Below are 16,649 nucleotides of genomic sequence, written 5' to 3'. Positions count from 1 at the left end.
CTAAGCAGTCCTACTTGGCCAGTTAGCTGTGAAGGCACCAACATTGAATATTGCCAATACCTTCTTAACTCTCTGTCCCCTGACCAGCACTGCCCAGACAGTGTCACAGGGTCAGAGGGAATATTCAATGGCATTACCTGGGTAGGTTTTTTTCTTACTTAATAGAGAGATAGAAACTTTGTATTCTGTGGCAAAAATTACTATGTAGTATTATAATCACAGCTATGATCTTTTATTAATAATAATAATAATAATATTACTTTCATTAATTTATTTTAAATATTGTTGTGAAGTGCTCAGACCAAGTAACCCAACATATAGTGAAGTCACTACAATGAGGTTAACAAGGGGACCATCATCGCCTTCACCTGTCCCCTGCCCTCCCTAGATGTTCAAAAACTTAATCAGATCAACTTGAAGTACTTATCTGAGTAGGGAGGAAGTTGATTTCGTTAATTCTCATTGATGACTGTTTACTAATAAAGTTCATGTGCTCCAATAAAATCCTAAAAGTGTTCATTCATTCTTCTAATCCCGTCCCCCCGACTCGAGTTTCACCTCTTCATCAGGGAGGGACACTAAGGAAAAATCAAACCAAGTACAAATATCATACTTCTTGAAACAGAATCAAATTGAGTTAATTTGTAACTATAAGTTCTGAGTACTATTAGGTAGATACCAGTGTAGTAACTTAATCATGATCTTAAAAAACTCTTAAATTCGTATATTACCTGGTAAAGGCTCACTGAGATCAGGTTCACTCAAAGTAAACGGGCCAACTGAATCTGTCTGGACGGCATGTGAGTTTTAAAGGGGACCGGCCGGAAATTCCTGTCGAACCGACAACCGGAAGTAAACGGTAAATTCAATTGAATTCACTGAAAGAAAGGGGGCAATTTTTCTAAACTGCTAGCCAATCTATATCTAAATTTAAACCCTTTGGTGCCAGGGTCTGCCAATTATATATGAAGCGTTGCTCTTTTTGTATTAAGGCTTTAGATACATCCCCTTCATTATTATGGGTTTGGATCAATACCGTATATTTTAGATTTTCTAATGAGTGTGACTGCTCCAGCCAATGGGAAACCAGGGGGGCGGAGATTCGATTTGTCCTGATGTTACTTAAATGTTCTATGATGCGAGTTTTGATCTTTCGGATCGTTTGCCCAATGTATATTTTTTTACATGGGCACTGTATATAGTAAATCACCCCCCTGGATTCGCAGTTGGTCCCTGTATTCAAAAAGAAATGACGTCCCCCTGAAAACGGTATTTCCACAAAAGTGACTTCCAATATATAGCGGCAGACCCTGCACTTACCGCAGGGTTTATGAGAAGGCTTTGACACTGACCTCTGGTTATGCAAATTATGTTTTAACTGTTCGCCCAAGTTCGATGCTCGTGAAAAAGCAAATTTGGGCAAATTTTGTAGTGATGGATAATACTGTAGTATTGCCCAATGTTTTAAAATAATATGTTTTATGGCGTTACTGTTATTGGTGTACGGCATAACGCAAACAATATCCTGATCTTTTTGTTTGTTTTGATCTTTTAACATTAAACTAAACTAAACTAAACCTTAAGTTTATATACCGCGTCATCTCCACGGAAGTGGAGCTCGACACGGTTTACAGGGATTAAAAATAAAGAGGAGGAACTACAATGGAAGGAGGGAGAGGTAAGGTGAACAAGGACGGAGGAGGTACATAGAATAATGGAGAGGGAGGGAGTGGTTACGTTTTGGTGAAAAGCCAGGTTTTCAGATGTTTTCTGAAATGTTGGAGGGAGGTCGAACTCCGAAGATGGGCCGTAAAGCTGTTCCACAGCTCAGTGATCCTGAAGAGGAGGGATGTACCATGTTTTCCTGTATGGGAGATGCCAATTAGAGAAGGGAAGGATAGTTTGAATTTCTGAGTGGATCTGGTGGAGTGAGTGCTCGAGAGCCAAGATAGTGGGAAGAGGGGAGGAAGGATGCCGTGAAGAGATTTGAAGGTAAGACAAGCGCATTTGTAGCGAACCCTGAGGAAGACTGGGAGCCAGTGAAGCTTAGACAGAAGTGGGGAGACATGGTCAAATTTGCCTTTTGCGAAGATTAATTTAGCTGCGGTGTTCTGAATCCGCTGAAGTCTGAGAAGATGTTTCTTTGTTAGGCTTAGAAAGATGGAGTTGCAGTAATCGAGTCGGGATAGAATGATGGATTGGACAAGGACGGCGAAATGTTGTTGGTGGAAGCAGGATCTAACTTTTCTTAGCATATGGAGATTGAAAAAGCATTTTTTTACTAGGGAGTTGATGTGGTCGTTAAAGGACAGTGTGGAGTCAATGATGATTCCCAGAACTTTGCTAGAGTGCTCAAGCTGCAGATTGGTGCCAGAGGAAAGTGGGATGTGGGAGGGTAGCTGATCCAGTTTCGGGCCGAGCCAAAGTAGTTTTGTTTTGGCCTCATTTAGTTTCATTTGAACAGTGAGGGCCCAGGATTGTAGATTTGTTATACAGGATGAGATGTTAACCGAGAGGTTGGTGAGGTTAGAGTCGGTCTCAATAAGGACGAGGATGTCGTCGGCGTAGGTGTAGAGTGTCTCCGAGGTGGAAAGTTGGAGGAGTTTCAGGGAGGACATATAGACATTGAAAAGAATCGGGGATAAAGGTGAACCCTGTGGGACTCCGCAGATCGGTTTCCAAGGGGAGGATGAGGAACCCTTCATGCTAACGAGGTAGGAACGGGACCGTAAGAATTTTGAGAACCAATCTAAGACCGTGGAATTTATGCCAATTTCAGAAAGTTGGAGGATTAGTATGTCATGGTGGACAATGTCGAAAGCTGCGGAGAGGTCAAATTGGAGAAGGACAGCAAATTTGTTGCAGGAGTGAAGTTGTTGGACCTTTGAGATTAAAGAGGCTAGAAGGGATTCAGTGCTGTAGTTGGGTCTAAATCCATGTTGGTAGGGTAGGAGAATGGAGAATCTCTCGAGATAGGATGAGAGTTGGGTGGCTATGATGGATTCCAGCATTTTGGTCAGGAGAGGGATATTAGCTATTGGGCGATAGCTGGAAGGGATGGAGGGGTCGAGATCAGCTTTTTTCAGAAGTGGGGACAGGGAAATGTGTCCCATTTCTGTAGAAAACAGGCCTGAGAGCAGGGCGGAGTTTAAGATTTTGGTGAGAGATGAGATGGCCTGTGCTGGAATGTTCTCATATAGGTAGGAGGGGAAAGGATCCAAGGAGCAGTTGCAGGCTTTTAACTTGAGGCAGAGCTTAGAGACCTGAGAGTCGGAAACAGGCTCGAAGGCGGTCCAGGATCTGTCGGCTGGGATATGGTTCACCTCGGTTAAATTGGGGTTGGAGGTAGTGGGCATCAGAGAGTTGTAATCGGGTGTGGGGGGGAAGGAGCTTCGTAAGGTAGACACTTTCTCATTGAAAAATTTTGCTAGATCGTTCGCGGATGGAGAAGAGGGGAGTGGGGAGGAATCGTGTTTGGAGGATATGGAACGCCAGATGTTGAACAGAGTGTTGCTTTGGTTGTTGGAGCATGAGATTTTGTTGCCGTAGTAGTTCTTCCTTGATTTTTTTAATTCGGTGTTATAGAACCTAATGGAGGCCCTCCAGGATTGTCTGTCCGTGGGGGAATTGGATTTTTTCCATTTTCGTTCCAGTGATCGACATTGCTGCTTTAGTTGTCTGTGGTAGGGAAGGTACCAGGGGGCCTTGCGGGAGTAGGAGACAGTTTTTGTGGATAGGGGAGCGAGGGAGTGGTAGGTGGTCTCAGAGAGGGTGATCCAATTGTGCCAGTTGGATTCAGGGCTTGAAGGATTGGGGGTAGTGGTGAGTAGGTTAAGAAGTTTGGCCCAGAACAGGTCGCTCGCAATTTTCTTTCGGAAGGTGATAGTATTGGGGGAACGGGAAGGGGGTTCGAGGTGGGACATGAAAATGGGGAGGCAGAAAGCCCCTAGGAAGTGGTCGGACCAAGGGACGGGGTCCCAGCGAGTGTCGCTGATTAAAGTTTTGTGTTCGGTGAGGTCAATGAAGCAGATGATGTCTAACGCATGCCCCTTTTCATGGGTTGGGGAGGGAGCCAGGGGGGGGAAGCCTAAAGAGGTGAGGAAGTTGTTGAGATCAATAGCATCCTTGTTGGTGGTATCATTTATGTGAAGATTAATGTCCCCAATGATTAGTAATCTTTGGAATTTGAGGAAGGCGTTTGTAATGGATTCGAGGACGAGGTCGGAGGATTTGTTCCAGGGGGATGAAGGTGGGCGGTATAAAAGCAGGATGCCTAGTGGGTGCGGGTGGAGCTCGTCATTGACAGAGGCGAGCATGTATTCTAGGGAAGCATGGCAACCCTTTTCAAGGAGCTGGACGTCGAAGAATGATTTATGGAGGAGAGCTAGGCCACCTCCTTTTCGGTTAATTCTAGGGGAGAAGAGGCCTTGGTATCCGTGAGGACAGAGTTCGTTTTGAGAGAATATATCATCTTTTGCGATCCAAGTTTCAGTGATGAATAAGAAACCGGGGTTGAGATCTTCAAGAAGATCCTTCAGAATTTGGGTTTTGTTGCATGCGGATCTAGCGTTACAGTATAGAGATGGGACTGGGGTGAGAGAGTCTGAGGTATGGTTGGGAAGGTTGGCAGGGGGTATGGGCTTTAAGGAGGCGCGATTGATACTTCGGGGGGGTTTTTTGGAGGGGTTACTTCTGGTGCGCAAAAGTGTGGGGATTTTAGTACCAGGGTAGATAGGGCTGACAGCGATGGAGTTCAGTAAGTTGGGGGGGGGGCGGGTGCAGGCAGAAGGAGATATTGGAGGATGAGCAGATGAGGAGAAAAAGGATCCATAGGTGAGGCTTCATGGTGGGGGTTTTGAGGATCTTTAGGGGGGGGTAAGAAAAAGCGGAGGTTTGGAGTGGGGGAGAGCAGGGCGATTGGGCAGGACTAAAACAGTTGAATAAAATCTGGGGAATCTTGGTAAATATGCAAGGACAAGACAGTTGAGATGAATCTGGAGATCCTTAGCAGGGATGAGTAGCTGAAAAAGAAAGTTTGGGGACCTTAGCAGGCTGAAGCTGAGGTAGAGTCAATAAAGTCTGGGGATCTTTAGCAGACTGAAACAGTAGGTAGATTCAATTAAATGGCAGAACAAAAACAAATGGATAGGGTCTGGTGAACCTTGGCAAATTTGGACAGAGAAAAGAGAAGGGAGAAGTCTTGGACAGGTTTGATTAGGGATAGTTGTCTAAGTCAGGGTGGAGCTCAAAGTTATGAGAAGAAAAACTTAAAGATGAGATGAGAAGCAGCGGCCCTCGGGTGGCGGAGCTGGGCTCCCACGCGGCCCGAGGTTCTATCTGCAACTGAAGGACGATCTCACGTTGGGGCAGCTCCCAGTATCGATGGGACTGCCCTGAGGAGAAGCACTGGAGAGCCCGGGTTGCAGAGGGTTTCGGGAGGCGGAGCTGGACTCCCACGCGTCCCGAAGCTTTTTCTCTGCAGCCGGAGGGTCAAGTTGTGTTGGGGCAGCTCCGGAATCAATGGAGCTGTCCTGAGGAAAGTAACAAACCAAAAATAGGGCCGCAGGAGGCCTCGGGGGGCGGAGCAGGGCTCCCACGCGGCCCCGAGGTCGCCTGTGTAGAGAAGCAGCTCCCGGTGGCAGAGGAGCTGCTTTTGAAGAGGCAGTAGTGTCGCTGTGGTTTCGGGGGGCGGAGCAGGGCTCCCACGCGGCCCGAGGTCTTTAGTGAGGCTGAAGCAGCTCCCGATGGCAGAGGAGCTGCTTTTGTGTAGATAGTGGTGTCGCTGTGGTTTCGGGGGGCGGAGCAGGGCTCCCACGCGGCCCGAGGTCGCCTGTGTAGCGGAGCAGCTCCCGGTGGCAGAGGAGCTGCTTTTGAAGAGTCAGTAGTGTCGCTGTGGTTTCGGGGGGCGGAGCAGGGCTCCCACGCGGCCCGAGGTCTTTAGTGAGGCTGAAGCAGCTCCCGATGGCAGAGGAGCTGCTTTTGTGTAGATAGTGGTGTCGCTGTGGTTTCGGGGGGCGGAGCAGGGCTCCCACGCGGCCCGAGGTCTTTAGTGAGGCTGAAGCAGCTCCCGATGGCAGAGGAGCTGCTTTTGTGTAGATAGTGGTGTCGCTGTGGTTTCGGGGGGCGGAGCAGGGCTCCCACGCGGCCCGAGGTCTTTAGTGAGGCTGAAGCAGCTCCCGATGGCAGAGGAGCTGCTTTTGTGTAGATAGTGGTGTCGCTGTGGTTTCGGGGGGCGGAGCAGGGCTCCCACGCGGCCCGAGGTCGCCTGTGTAGAGAAGCAGCTCCCGGTGGCAGAGGAGCTGCTTTTGAAGAGGCAGTAGTGTCGCTGTGGTTTCGGGGGGCGGAGCAGGGCTCCCACGCGGCCCGAGGTCTTTAGTGAGGCTGAAGCAGCTCCCGATGGCAGAGGAGCTGCTTTTGTGTAGATAGTGGTGTCGCTGTGGTTTCGGGGGGCGGAGCAGGGCTCCCACGCGGCCCGAGGTCGCCTGTGTAGAGAAGCAGCTCCCGGTGGCAGAGGAGCTGCTTTTGAAGAGGCAGTAGTGTCGCTGTGGTTTCGGGGGGCGGAGCAGGGCTCCCACGCGGCCCGAGGTCTTTAGTGAGGCTGAAGCAGCTCCCGATGGCAGAGGAGCTGCTTTTGTGTAGATAGTGGTGTCGCTGTGGTTTCGGGGGGCGGAGCAGGGCTCCCACGCGGCCCGAGGTCTTTAGTGAGGCTGAAGCAGCTCCCGATGGCAGAGGAGCTGCTTTTGTGTAGATAGTGGTGTCGCTGTGGTTTCGGGGGGCGGAGCAGGGCTCCCACGCGGCCCGAGGTCGCCTGTGTAGAGAAGCAGCTCCCGGTGGCAGAGGAGCTGCTTTTGAAGAGGCAGTAGTGTCGCTGTGGTTTCGGGGGGCGGAGCAGGGCTCCCACGCGGCCCGAGGTCTTTAGTGAGGCTGAAGCAGCTCCCGATGGCAGAGGAGCTGCTTTTGTGTAGATAGTGGTGTCGCTGTGGTTTCGGGGGGCGGAGCAGGGCTCCCACGCGGCCCGAGGTCGCCTGTGTAGAGAAGCAGCTCCCGGTGGCAGAGGAGCTGCTTTTGAAGAGGCAGTAGTGTCGCTGTGGTTTCGGGGGGCGGAGCAGGGCTCCCACGCGGCCCGAGGTCTTTAGTGAGGCTGAAGCAGCTCCCGATGGCAGAGGAGCTGCTTTTGTGTAGATAGTGGTGTCGCTGTGGTTTCGGGGGGCGGAGCAGGGCTCCCACGCGGCCCGAGGTCGCCTGTGTAGAGAAGCAGCTCCCGGTGGCAGAGGAGCTGCTTTTGAAGAGGCAGTAGTGTCGCTGTGGTTTCGGGGGGCGGAGCAGGGCTCCCACGCGGCCCGAGGTCTTTAGGGAGGCTGAAGCAGCTCCCGGTGGCAGAGGAGCTGCTTTTGTGTAGATAGTGGTGTCGCTGTGGTTTCGGGGGGCGGAGCAGGGCTCCCACGCGGCCCGAGGTCTTTAGTGAGGCTGAAGCAGCTCCCGATGGCAGAGGAGCTGCTTTTGTGTAGATAGTGGTGTCACTGTGGTTTCGGGGGGCGGAGCAGGGCTCCCACGCGGCCCGAGGTCTTTAGTGAGGCTGAAGCAGCTCCCGATGGCAGAGGAGCTGCTTTTGTGTAGATAGTGGTGTCGCTGTGGTTTCGGGGGGCGGAGCAGGGCTCCCACGCGGCCCGAGGTCGCCTGTGTAGAGAAGCAGCTCCCGGTGGCAGAGGAGCTGCTTTTGAAGAGGCAGTAGTGTCGCTGTGGTTTCGGGGGGCGGAGCAGGGCTCCCACGCGGCCCGAGGTCTTTAGTGAGGCTGAAGCAGCTCCCGATGGCAGAGGAGCTGCTTTTGTGTAGATAGTGGTGTCGCTGTGGTTTCGGGGGGCGGAGCAGGGCTCCCACGCGGCCCGAGGTCGCCTGTGTAGAGAAGCAGCTCCCGGTGGCAGAGGAGCTGCTTTTGAAGAGGCAGTGGTGTCGCTGTGGTTTCGGGGGGCGGAGCAGGGCTCCCACGCGGCCCGAGGTCTTTAGTGAGGCTGAAGCAGCTCCCGATGGCAGAGGAGCTGCTTTTGTGTAGATAGTGGTGTCGCTGTGGTTTCGGGGGGCGGAGCAGGGCTCCCACGCGGCCCGAGGTCGCCTGTGTAGAGAAGCAGCTCCCGGTGGATGGTGGCAATTTTTGGCTCTTTTCCATGCCCTTCTAACGATCTTCCCAGGATATCCTCTTTGTGTAAATTTAATATACATTTCATTAGCTTCTTTATCAAAATCAGATTCCTCCGAGCAAATTCTCCGAATACGGAGAAATTGCCCGGTAGGAATGCTGTTTCTCAGTGCTCGTGGATGGAAGCTCTGGTATTGTAATAAAGTATTACGGTCTGACTTTTTTTGTGGAGAATGGTGGAGATATGTTGATTTTGTTTGAAGATCTTTATATCTAAAAAAGATATTTGGTCCTTGTCTGATTTATACGTGAATGCTATGTTGGCATCCTTTTGATTAAGCTCCTCCAAAAAACTTTTTAAAGCATCTTCCCCACCACTCCACACAAAAAATTTTCTTTCAGTGAATTCAATTGAATTTACCGTTTACTTCCGGTTGTCGGTTCGACAGGAATTTCCGGCCGGTCCCTTTTAAAACTCACATGCCGTCCAGACAGATTCAGTTGGCCCGTTTACTTTGAGTGAACCTGATCTCAGTGAGCCTTTACCAGGTAATATACGAATTTAAGAGTTTTTTAAGATCATGATTAAGTTACTACACTGGTATCTACCTAATAGTACTCAGAACTTATAGTTACAAATTAACTCAATTTGATTCTGTTTCAAGAAGTATGATATTCGTACTTGGTTTGATTTTTCCTTAGTGTCCCTCCCTGATGAAGAGGTGAAACTCGAGTCGGGGGGACGGGATTAGAAGAATGAATGAACACTTTTAGGATTTTATTGGAGCACATGAACTTTATTAGTAAACAGTCATCAATGAGAATTAACGAAATCAACTTCCTCCCTACTCAGATAAGTACTTCAAGTTGATCTGATTAAGTTTTTGAACATCTAGGGAGGGCAGGGGACAGGTGAAGGCGATGATGGTCCCCTTGTTAACCTCATTGTAGTGACTTCACTATATTTTGGGTTACTTGGTCTGAGCACTTCACAACAATATTTAAAATAAATTAATGAAAGTAATATTATTATTATTATTATTATTAATAAAAGATCATAGCTGTGATTATAATACTACACATTACCTGGGTAGGTGCCACTGAATATTTCCTCCCAACCTGCTCAGCTGATTTAAGCGGGCAAGAGACTCTGCTGCCCACTGAAATAATTTTGAATATCAGGCCCTAGGTGAAAACTGTGCTGTGTTGTGCCAACCCAGGTAGGGTTACCAAATATTCAAGAAAACCCAGATATGCCCTCTTTTTAGAGGACTGTCTGGATGCCTGGAAGGATTTCCAATTCCCGGCAGTTTGTCCAGGTTTTGGAAGGTCCCGCGCTCAGGGCTGTATCTGGAGGGCCTCTGAACATGTGCTCAGGGAAGGAGACACGAGGTTTGGGTGGGTCAGAATGGGCAGGGCCAAGCATCCTCTTTTTTTTTTTTTTTTTTAAAGAGGAAATCTGGTAACCCAGGCCACCTAATATGTAGATAAAAAGGAACTGTGGAGCTGGGGGAGAGGGCAGGAGCAACATGAGAAGGGAGGCTGGATTAAGAAGCAAGGTGACTGTTCTCTGCTCTTCTTCAGGTTCACTCCCTTGTTTTCTCTTCCTTGCAAACTGTCTGGTGATATGGCATTGATTTCTGCTTGTCTTTTTCCAAGGCTGGGAGAAAACAGCTATCACTTCCAAGTGAGGTTTCCTGGTGAGAAGAACAAAGACATAGAGAAAAGAAGCCCTTCAGAGCAAGAGACCTCTGACTATCACTCCGAAGGATCTGATTCGCATGCAGACAGCTCTGATGATGATGAGAGCACCAGGAAAAGGAAGGAGAGACAGGTCAAGCAGGGCACTTCGGCAAAAGACTCTACAAAGAAGGTATGAGGTAGTGAGGAAAAAAATAAGCTACTGATATCACTAGAGCAGGGGTAGGCAATTCTGGTCCTCAAGAGCCGGAGCCAGATCAGGTTTTCAGGATATCCACAATGAATATGTATGAGATGGATTTACATGCACTGCCTCCATGAGATGCAAAAATCTATCTGGCCCTGCACAAGTGTATTACGAATTTACTGAAATACACTCAGGGATATAGAGTAAATATACTCAAGGCCAAAGAAAGCTGTAATAACACCACCGAACTGGCCTACATTGGTATCTAACCTATGAAGAGTGACCAAAATGATATACTGTATTATAAAAATACTCAGAGATTTGAAACTCTGAAGGAAAGGCTGTGAAACCTCCCTTGGGACAAGAGTTTACCTTCCAGTCATTGTTATTTTATAAAAAAAGACTTTGGTCACAACCTCCAAAGGTCTGTGTAAAAAATGATTCCAAAATTTTTCAAAGTATGTCCAAACTATTTACTATGTTTAAAGTCTTGCTAATGTCACTGCACATTTAGCAGTTGTTATGAAAGTTCACTTAGCTTGTAAGCAGGATTGAGGGGGTCCCAACGTGGCCCCGTTCGATCCCTGCTTCAGGGGACCCAATTATTTGTACTTTAAACAGGTTCCTGGATGAAAATCATGCTGGAAATGCTTGCTTTCGTGACATGCAGCCAATAGTTCGCTAATGAAACGTCGGAGAGAGTGCCTTCTGGCGGTTTGAAGATTCTCTTCCCTTATATCTAAGACTGGAACGAGATTTGCAGAAATTCAAAAGCAGTTTAAAGAGCTTTCTTTTTAAAGATGCTTTTAACTGAAAACACAATGTTTAACTAAAATATAATTTTTTTCACACAATCAAATTGTCCACCTAAACTCATTGATACCATGTTGGTGACTGCTCTCATACACATTCTAAAAAATTGGAAATCACCCTCGCTATTAGATTATACCTTTTGGTGGAACTCTCTGAGTATGTATCATAGATTTGAATCCTATGCATATGAGAAGAGAGTTACATTCCGAACCTGCATGAACTTGAAATACAACAAATCTCCATGGTCATTCTTAGACTCATATGTACGCTCATCTTCTTAGACACTCCTGTTATCCTTTTCTTCTCCTCTCTTCTCTCTTTCATTCTTCTTTCCTTTTTCTTTACTGCTCTCTCTCATCTTTATCTTATATATCCCTTACATACATTTTTAATAACTGGAGCCTTTGCTCCTATACAGTTAAACATAGATTTATATATTTTATATACAGAAAGCTTTATTTTGTTTCTATGTACTTTAAATGATTCTTGTATCCTTTAAAATACTTAATAAAAATTATTGAACTTAAAAAAAAAAAAAAACTAAAATATAATTTTAGCAGTTCTCTACTTTGACTCTTCTTTGCCACCAAACTCTTCTTATCCCTCTGTGTACTTCCCTTTTATGTTCTTTTTCTCTAAAATTGTATTTCTCCCCCTCTTCCCTATTGTTTCCTGTGACTTTAAAAAGTAATTACCCTTGTCTTGTAATGAATTATGTATATTATGTTACTCTTACTATTTGTACAACGCTTTGTACCTTTGGTTAAGCATTTAATCAAACAAATGAATAAACTTGAATAAACTTGAAACTTGAAACTTATTGTATAGACTACTGTAACGCCCTTTACAAGGGCATAACAAAAAAGAAATAAGACGCCTTCAGATTATGTAGAATACAGCTATCAAAATTATCTATAATTATATGACATTACATTAGAGATTTCTATTCCACCATTACCTTGCGGTTCAAGACGGATTACAAAAGAGTTATAGAAGGTGGATTACAAAGGAAGATCTCACGTTTCATCTCTTTTATTCAAAGCACACTGGCTACCCATTGAACATAGAATCAGCTACAAAATCTTACTTTTAACCTTTAAAATCTGTTCGAGTAACCAGCCAGAGTTCATTGATAGACTTCTAATCCATTATAGTCCATCTAAATCACTCCGTTCTATGTCACAGAATCTCCTTACCATACCATCTTTAAAGTTAAATCAACACGTTGAGACCTAATAATTTTACTGTCACCACACCTTCCCTTTGGAACACGCTACCCAATTACTTACACACTAAACTAATTTAAATCCAAGTTAAAAACCTTGTTCCAGGATGGGTTTGGACAATAACTGTCCTTTTAAAGGCTAAAACAATGCTTCTCTGTTTTTATCCCTACCTATTGTTTTTTCCCTTCTCTGTGCTCTTTTCTCGAAAGATTGTAGTTCTTGCCCATTTTTTTGACGTAAGTCTATGTCATGTCATTTGTTGTATTAATATATCCTGGTATTATTTAGCATTACTAATTTTTAATTAGATTTTATGGTATTTTCATTGTACACCGCCTAGAAGTTTGATTAGCTAGTATAAGAAATTTTAAATAAACTTGATCAGTGATGTCACCAACCAGTTATATTGTTTGAATATCAGGCCCATAGTGGCTAAACTTTACATTGTTCCAAGGCCCTAATGAACCTGAATATGTACTAATGCCATCATGGCAAAATAATGTAGGTGTGTTAAATTTTAGCATGGTCATCTTTGCAAAATGCTTAAATGGCCATTACCCTACACTTTACTAAGTGTACAAAGTTTTCTATTGTAGCAATTAATGTGACTTGAGAAATGTAGTTAATTAACACATAAACTCTACAGTGGAGGTAGCCTCCCGAAATTGCATGCCATTAGAACATGAATAATTAAAAATGCACCAGTTACCCCACCCAACTCATTTCTGTCATTTTCCATTTTTTTTTACAGAGACTAGAATATTTCTACCACCCTGCTCAAGCAAATCCAGTGTTCCTCCCCTTCAGCAGAGGAGGTGTGAGCCTTTTACCTACTTACCAGCCTGTCACCCTCTATTACATCTACCCCGAACTCCAGAAATTCTGTACCCAGCCTCTGCCTCACACCAGGCGTCAGAAACGGAAGACTGCGAAATCTTGAGTCTTCATATAGGAGGGGGTTAGGCCGCCACTAACTCTATCCTGATACCTGGTCTCTTTCTTCAAGGGAATGTGCCATCTTATCACCAATGAGGCCTACTTGTGAGGGCAAATGACTGGTAAATTATATAACTTAAAATAGGGGCTTTCTGCTTCTAAGTTGGGGCTTATGGGAATACATCCGGTCAAACTAAAGTTAAACATAAAGAATTCTATTTTCTGAGGGGTCTTTACACTGAATGAATTGCACACCAATTACCTTTTCTGTTGTGCATAAGTTTTTTGATAATGGAGAAAGGGCCTGGTGATGAAGGGAGACAAACCAGACTTCCATTTGCAAAAACCAAGGTATTGTGAAGAGGCTGCCTGTGAAAAGTTCACTAAAGTGATTTATTTCTCTAAAGATTTGTTGAGACTGGCGAAAGCTTAGATTGATGTGGTCCCCAAGAATTTTCAGAGCTATGCCACAGATTTTCAGGAACTCTGCTGGTGTCTCAGATATATTTGGCTAATTCATGAAGTACAGCATGTTTGAAGTTCCAAGAAATTGTGATGGATAATTGGAGAGTATGAGAGATAATGAAGATGTTTGAAATACAACTCTATAAAGAAGGTGCTAATATTTGTGAATCAAATATATGCATAAATGACCAGAATATTGACACATACGTGCGTGTGTGCACATGTCTGTGTAAATACCAGAAATCTTGCTGTCCTATTCTGTATTGCCACCTGTAAAATACTTGCTACACAAGATATGTGAATATTCTGTAAATATGCATATATCTTGTATTTTACAAATAGGAATATACATGAGCAGAGTCTGGGCAGAGTGTGTATGTCTGGCAACTAGACACAAGCAGTATGACTAGCGTAAGTGCTAAGAACATAGAATAGGCTCCAAATAGTTACCCCCTAGAGGCCATATTCAGTAAATGGCACCAAAAATTAGGTCCTGAATCCCAATATAAACGACTGGGTAATAGTCAAAGCAATAGAAATTGTTCCTGAAGGTCCGTGATAGTCAAAATAACTGATAGAGGAACAAACAATAACGCTTCAAATACCTTTTAAGTTCAAGTGGTGCTCAGAATCCAAGATGGATGAAAAAACTCGATGTGGGAACGAGCCCCTAAAGAGCTTCTTACAAAATCTATCATTGCACCAAAAATTAGGTGCCATGAAAAATCAGCACTTGGCGTTATTTTAGAAAGGTCATGCAGGGGTGAGCACTCATTATAACATAGAATAGCACATAGTGCCGAAACCTGCGACCAACTTTGAGGTGCCAGGACTCATTCCAACATAAACTTGGTGTAAATCCTGGTGCACAAGTTGAGCAGGCATCACCGGAATCCTATAACACTGAGGGCACCATTTTGGCAAGCCTCTGACCCGCCCATGCCCCTCCCGTTGCTACGCCCTCCTTTGGGTACATGCAATGGGATTTGGTTGCGCAGTGTTATAGAATAGTGTGGAGTTAAATGCACATTCAAATCTTGATTGGCGCCAGTTAACATCAATAACTAATTGTTAGTGCCCAAATATTGACTGTTAAAGGCTCACTAACCTATTAAGTTACACATTCATCTCAGGATCATGTGCAAATTATGGCACAAATTTGAACAACCTGTACTGAATCCAGGTGTAGGTGTCTGTTTTGAGGCATCCTTTTATTTACGTAGTAAATATTCAAATTAGGGGTCTCCAAGGTACAGTTTTAGAAAAGGCCACTGAGTTGGGTGGTCCACCTCAGAATATTGTCCTTGGGTCTACGGGGCAGCTTTAGTACTGTGAAAGGATAAGGTCCCTCGGAGTGCGCACAGAATTCCTCTGTAAATGTCCATCTTAATGAGCACATTGACTTTTACTAGGGGCCAAAGTCAGCTTAAGTTAGAAAAACCACCCTAAAAAAAATGAAGACATTGAATTAAGCACAGTGAAGTCAATATTTAGTGGTGCTTAACCCAATAGTTTCTCTGTATATCCCCTCTAACCTCCTAAACTGAAACCAGCTATATTTTGGGCAGTTCAGAGATGGAGTCAAGGCAAAGCCACCACTTATGCCAGTGTATTGCAAACTGTGTGCCGCGGCGAGATTCTGGGTGTGCCGCGAGATGCCGGTGAGGAGGAGAGGTGCAGGTGCTGGTTGACTGCATACAGGACATGCCTTTTGTGGTAAGAGGCACGTCCTGTAGTCCGCCTGCGCTGGCGCCTCTTCTCGCCGGTGCCTCTCCTCCTTCAGAATTCCCCCACCGGCGTAGTAAAATATTGGAGGACCTCTGCGTGTGCATGGACATCTATGTAATGCCATCGTGTTGATGTCCGTGCACTTCCAGATGCCCTGCAGCACGGCCCTGAGTGTAGTGTGCCATAACTACAAAAAGTTTGCAGGACACTGACTTATGCAGTTAAATATCATTATTCAGCACTTAACCGCATATGGTTGCCGACAAATCAGACTGCATAAAACAGCCCTTTTCTTGGTTCGGTTTTATTTTTCAGTTAAGGGCTGAATATTAACCTTAACTGGATAAGTTGCCAGAGATGGCCTGGCATTGATTATCCAGGCATAGAGCCATGGGCGGCTAAAATAAATCTCTCACTATTTACTCCTACATTTTCAAACTTGCTACTGAATAGTCTTCTTGCTCTGTAAATTTCTAAGGCCATTTGCAAACTGTTCATGGCTGCTGAAAGGCACACAGGTGCTTTTTACACACAGTCACATCAGTTGAAGTCCAAGTGTGTACATACTGTTGCTAGGAAACTGGCAGCATATGTAGATTACAGGTCAGTATTTGCAGCTGTTTTTCTGCAGTTACTTTTTCCTCTGAAAATAATATGCAAAAAATTGAAAATACAGTTGCTATATGTGACCCGCTAAGCAAAAAGTTACCAAAAGTAACAGAGATAAAGGTTATAAAAAAGGTTATAAAAGTACCAAATAACAGAGATAAAGGTTATAAAAGTCTGGAGGGGTACATTTAGGCAACTTTTATTTCTGAAAGTTTTTTGTGTACTGTAGGGTCAGTAGAAAGTAGTGTTGCCCATTTCTAATCTTGCTTCAAATTGATTCGTTCTCCAAAAATATTGGACTCACAGATTCATTGACCAACACCCCCCACCCCCAGTGAGACTTGACATACCTCTGGGCCTCCTACAACAGCAACAGAAGTGGCCGGCCGGCAGAGACAGTGCTCTGAACAGGCTGGCGTGGCCTGCCCTGCCGGGGCCTTCCCTCTGCTGTGTCATTGATAACATCACTGATGACGCAGCAGAGGGAAGCCCAGGCAGGGCAGATTGAAATCAGCCTATTCACAGCAATGCTGGCCGGCCACTGCTTTGGGAGGCCCAAAGGTATGTCAGATCTCATGGTTGGGGGAGGTGGGTTGGTCAGGAGGTTCTGCACAGGGGGATAGGAGGAATGGAAAGCTGCTACACAGGGGATGGGTGGGAGGGATGGAAAGCTGCTGCACATGGAGGGAAAGAGGAGAGACGAAGAATTGTTGGACATGGGGGTAGAAAGGAAGGGAGACATGCAACAAAGAGGTAGAAAGAGGTGAGAGGGAGAAATCCTGCCTATGGTGGAGGGGATGGAGACATTCATAGAGAAGAGAGAGGGAGAAATGTTGGTTATAGGGTAGA

General features: G+C 45.6%; 1 protein-coding gene across 1 annotated transcript in view; it reads left to right on the top strand.

Moving 5' to 3' along the window:
- Positions 1-16,437, top strand: part of LOC117345885 (protein BTG3-like) — a 60,218-nt gene extending 43,781 nt beyond the window's left edge. Inside the window, exons 4-5 of the mRNA XM_033915176.1 lie at positions 9,795-10,008; positions 12,814-16,437. Coding sequence (XP_033771067.1) covers positions 9,795-10,008; positions 12,814-13,002 — 403 coding nt within the window. The 3' untranslated portion in view covers positions 13,003-16,437. The remainder of the gene's footprint in view (positions 1-9,794; positions 10,009-12,813) is intronic.
- Positions 16,438-16,649: the final 212 nt, after the last annotated feature.

The sequence above is a fragment of the Geotrypetes seraphini genome, chromosome 11 (assembly GCF_902459505.1).
Source record: "Geotrypetes seraphini chromosome 11, aGeoSer1.1, whole genome shotgun sequence".
NCBI classification, from domain to species: Eukaryota; Metazoa; Chordata; class Amphibia; order Gymnophiona; family Dermophiidae; genus Geotrypetes; species Geotrypetes seraphini.
The sequence above is the reverse complement of the archived record's forward strand: the minus strand, read 5'-3'. Positions and strand labels throughout refer to the sequence as shown.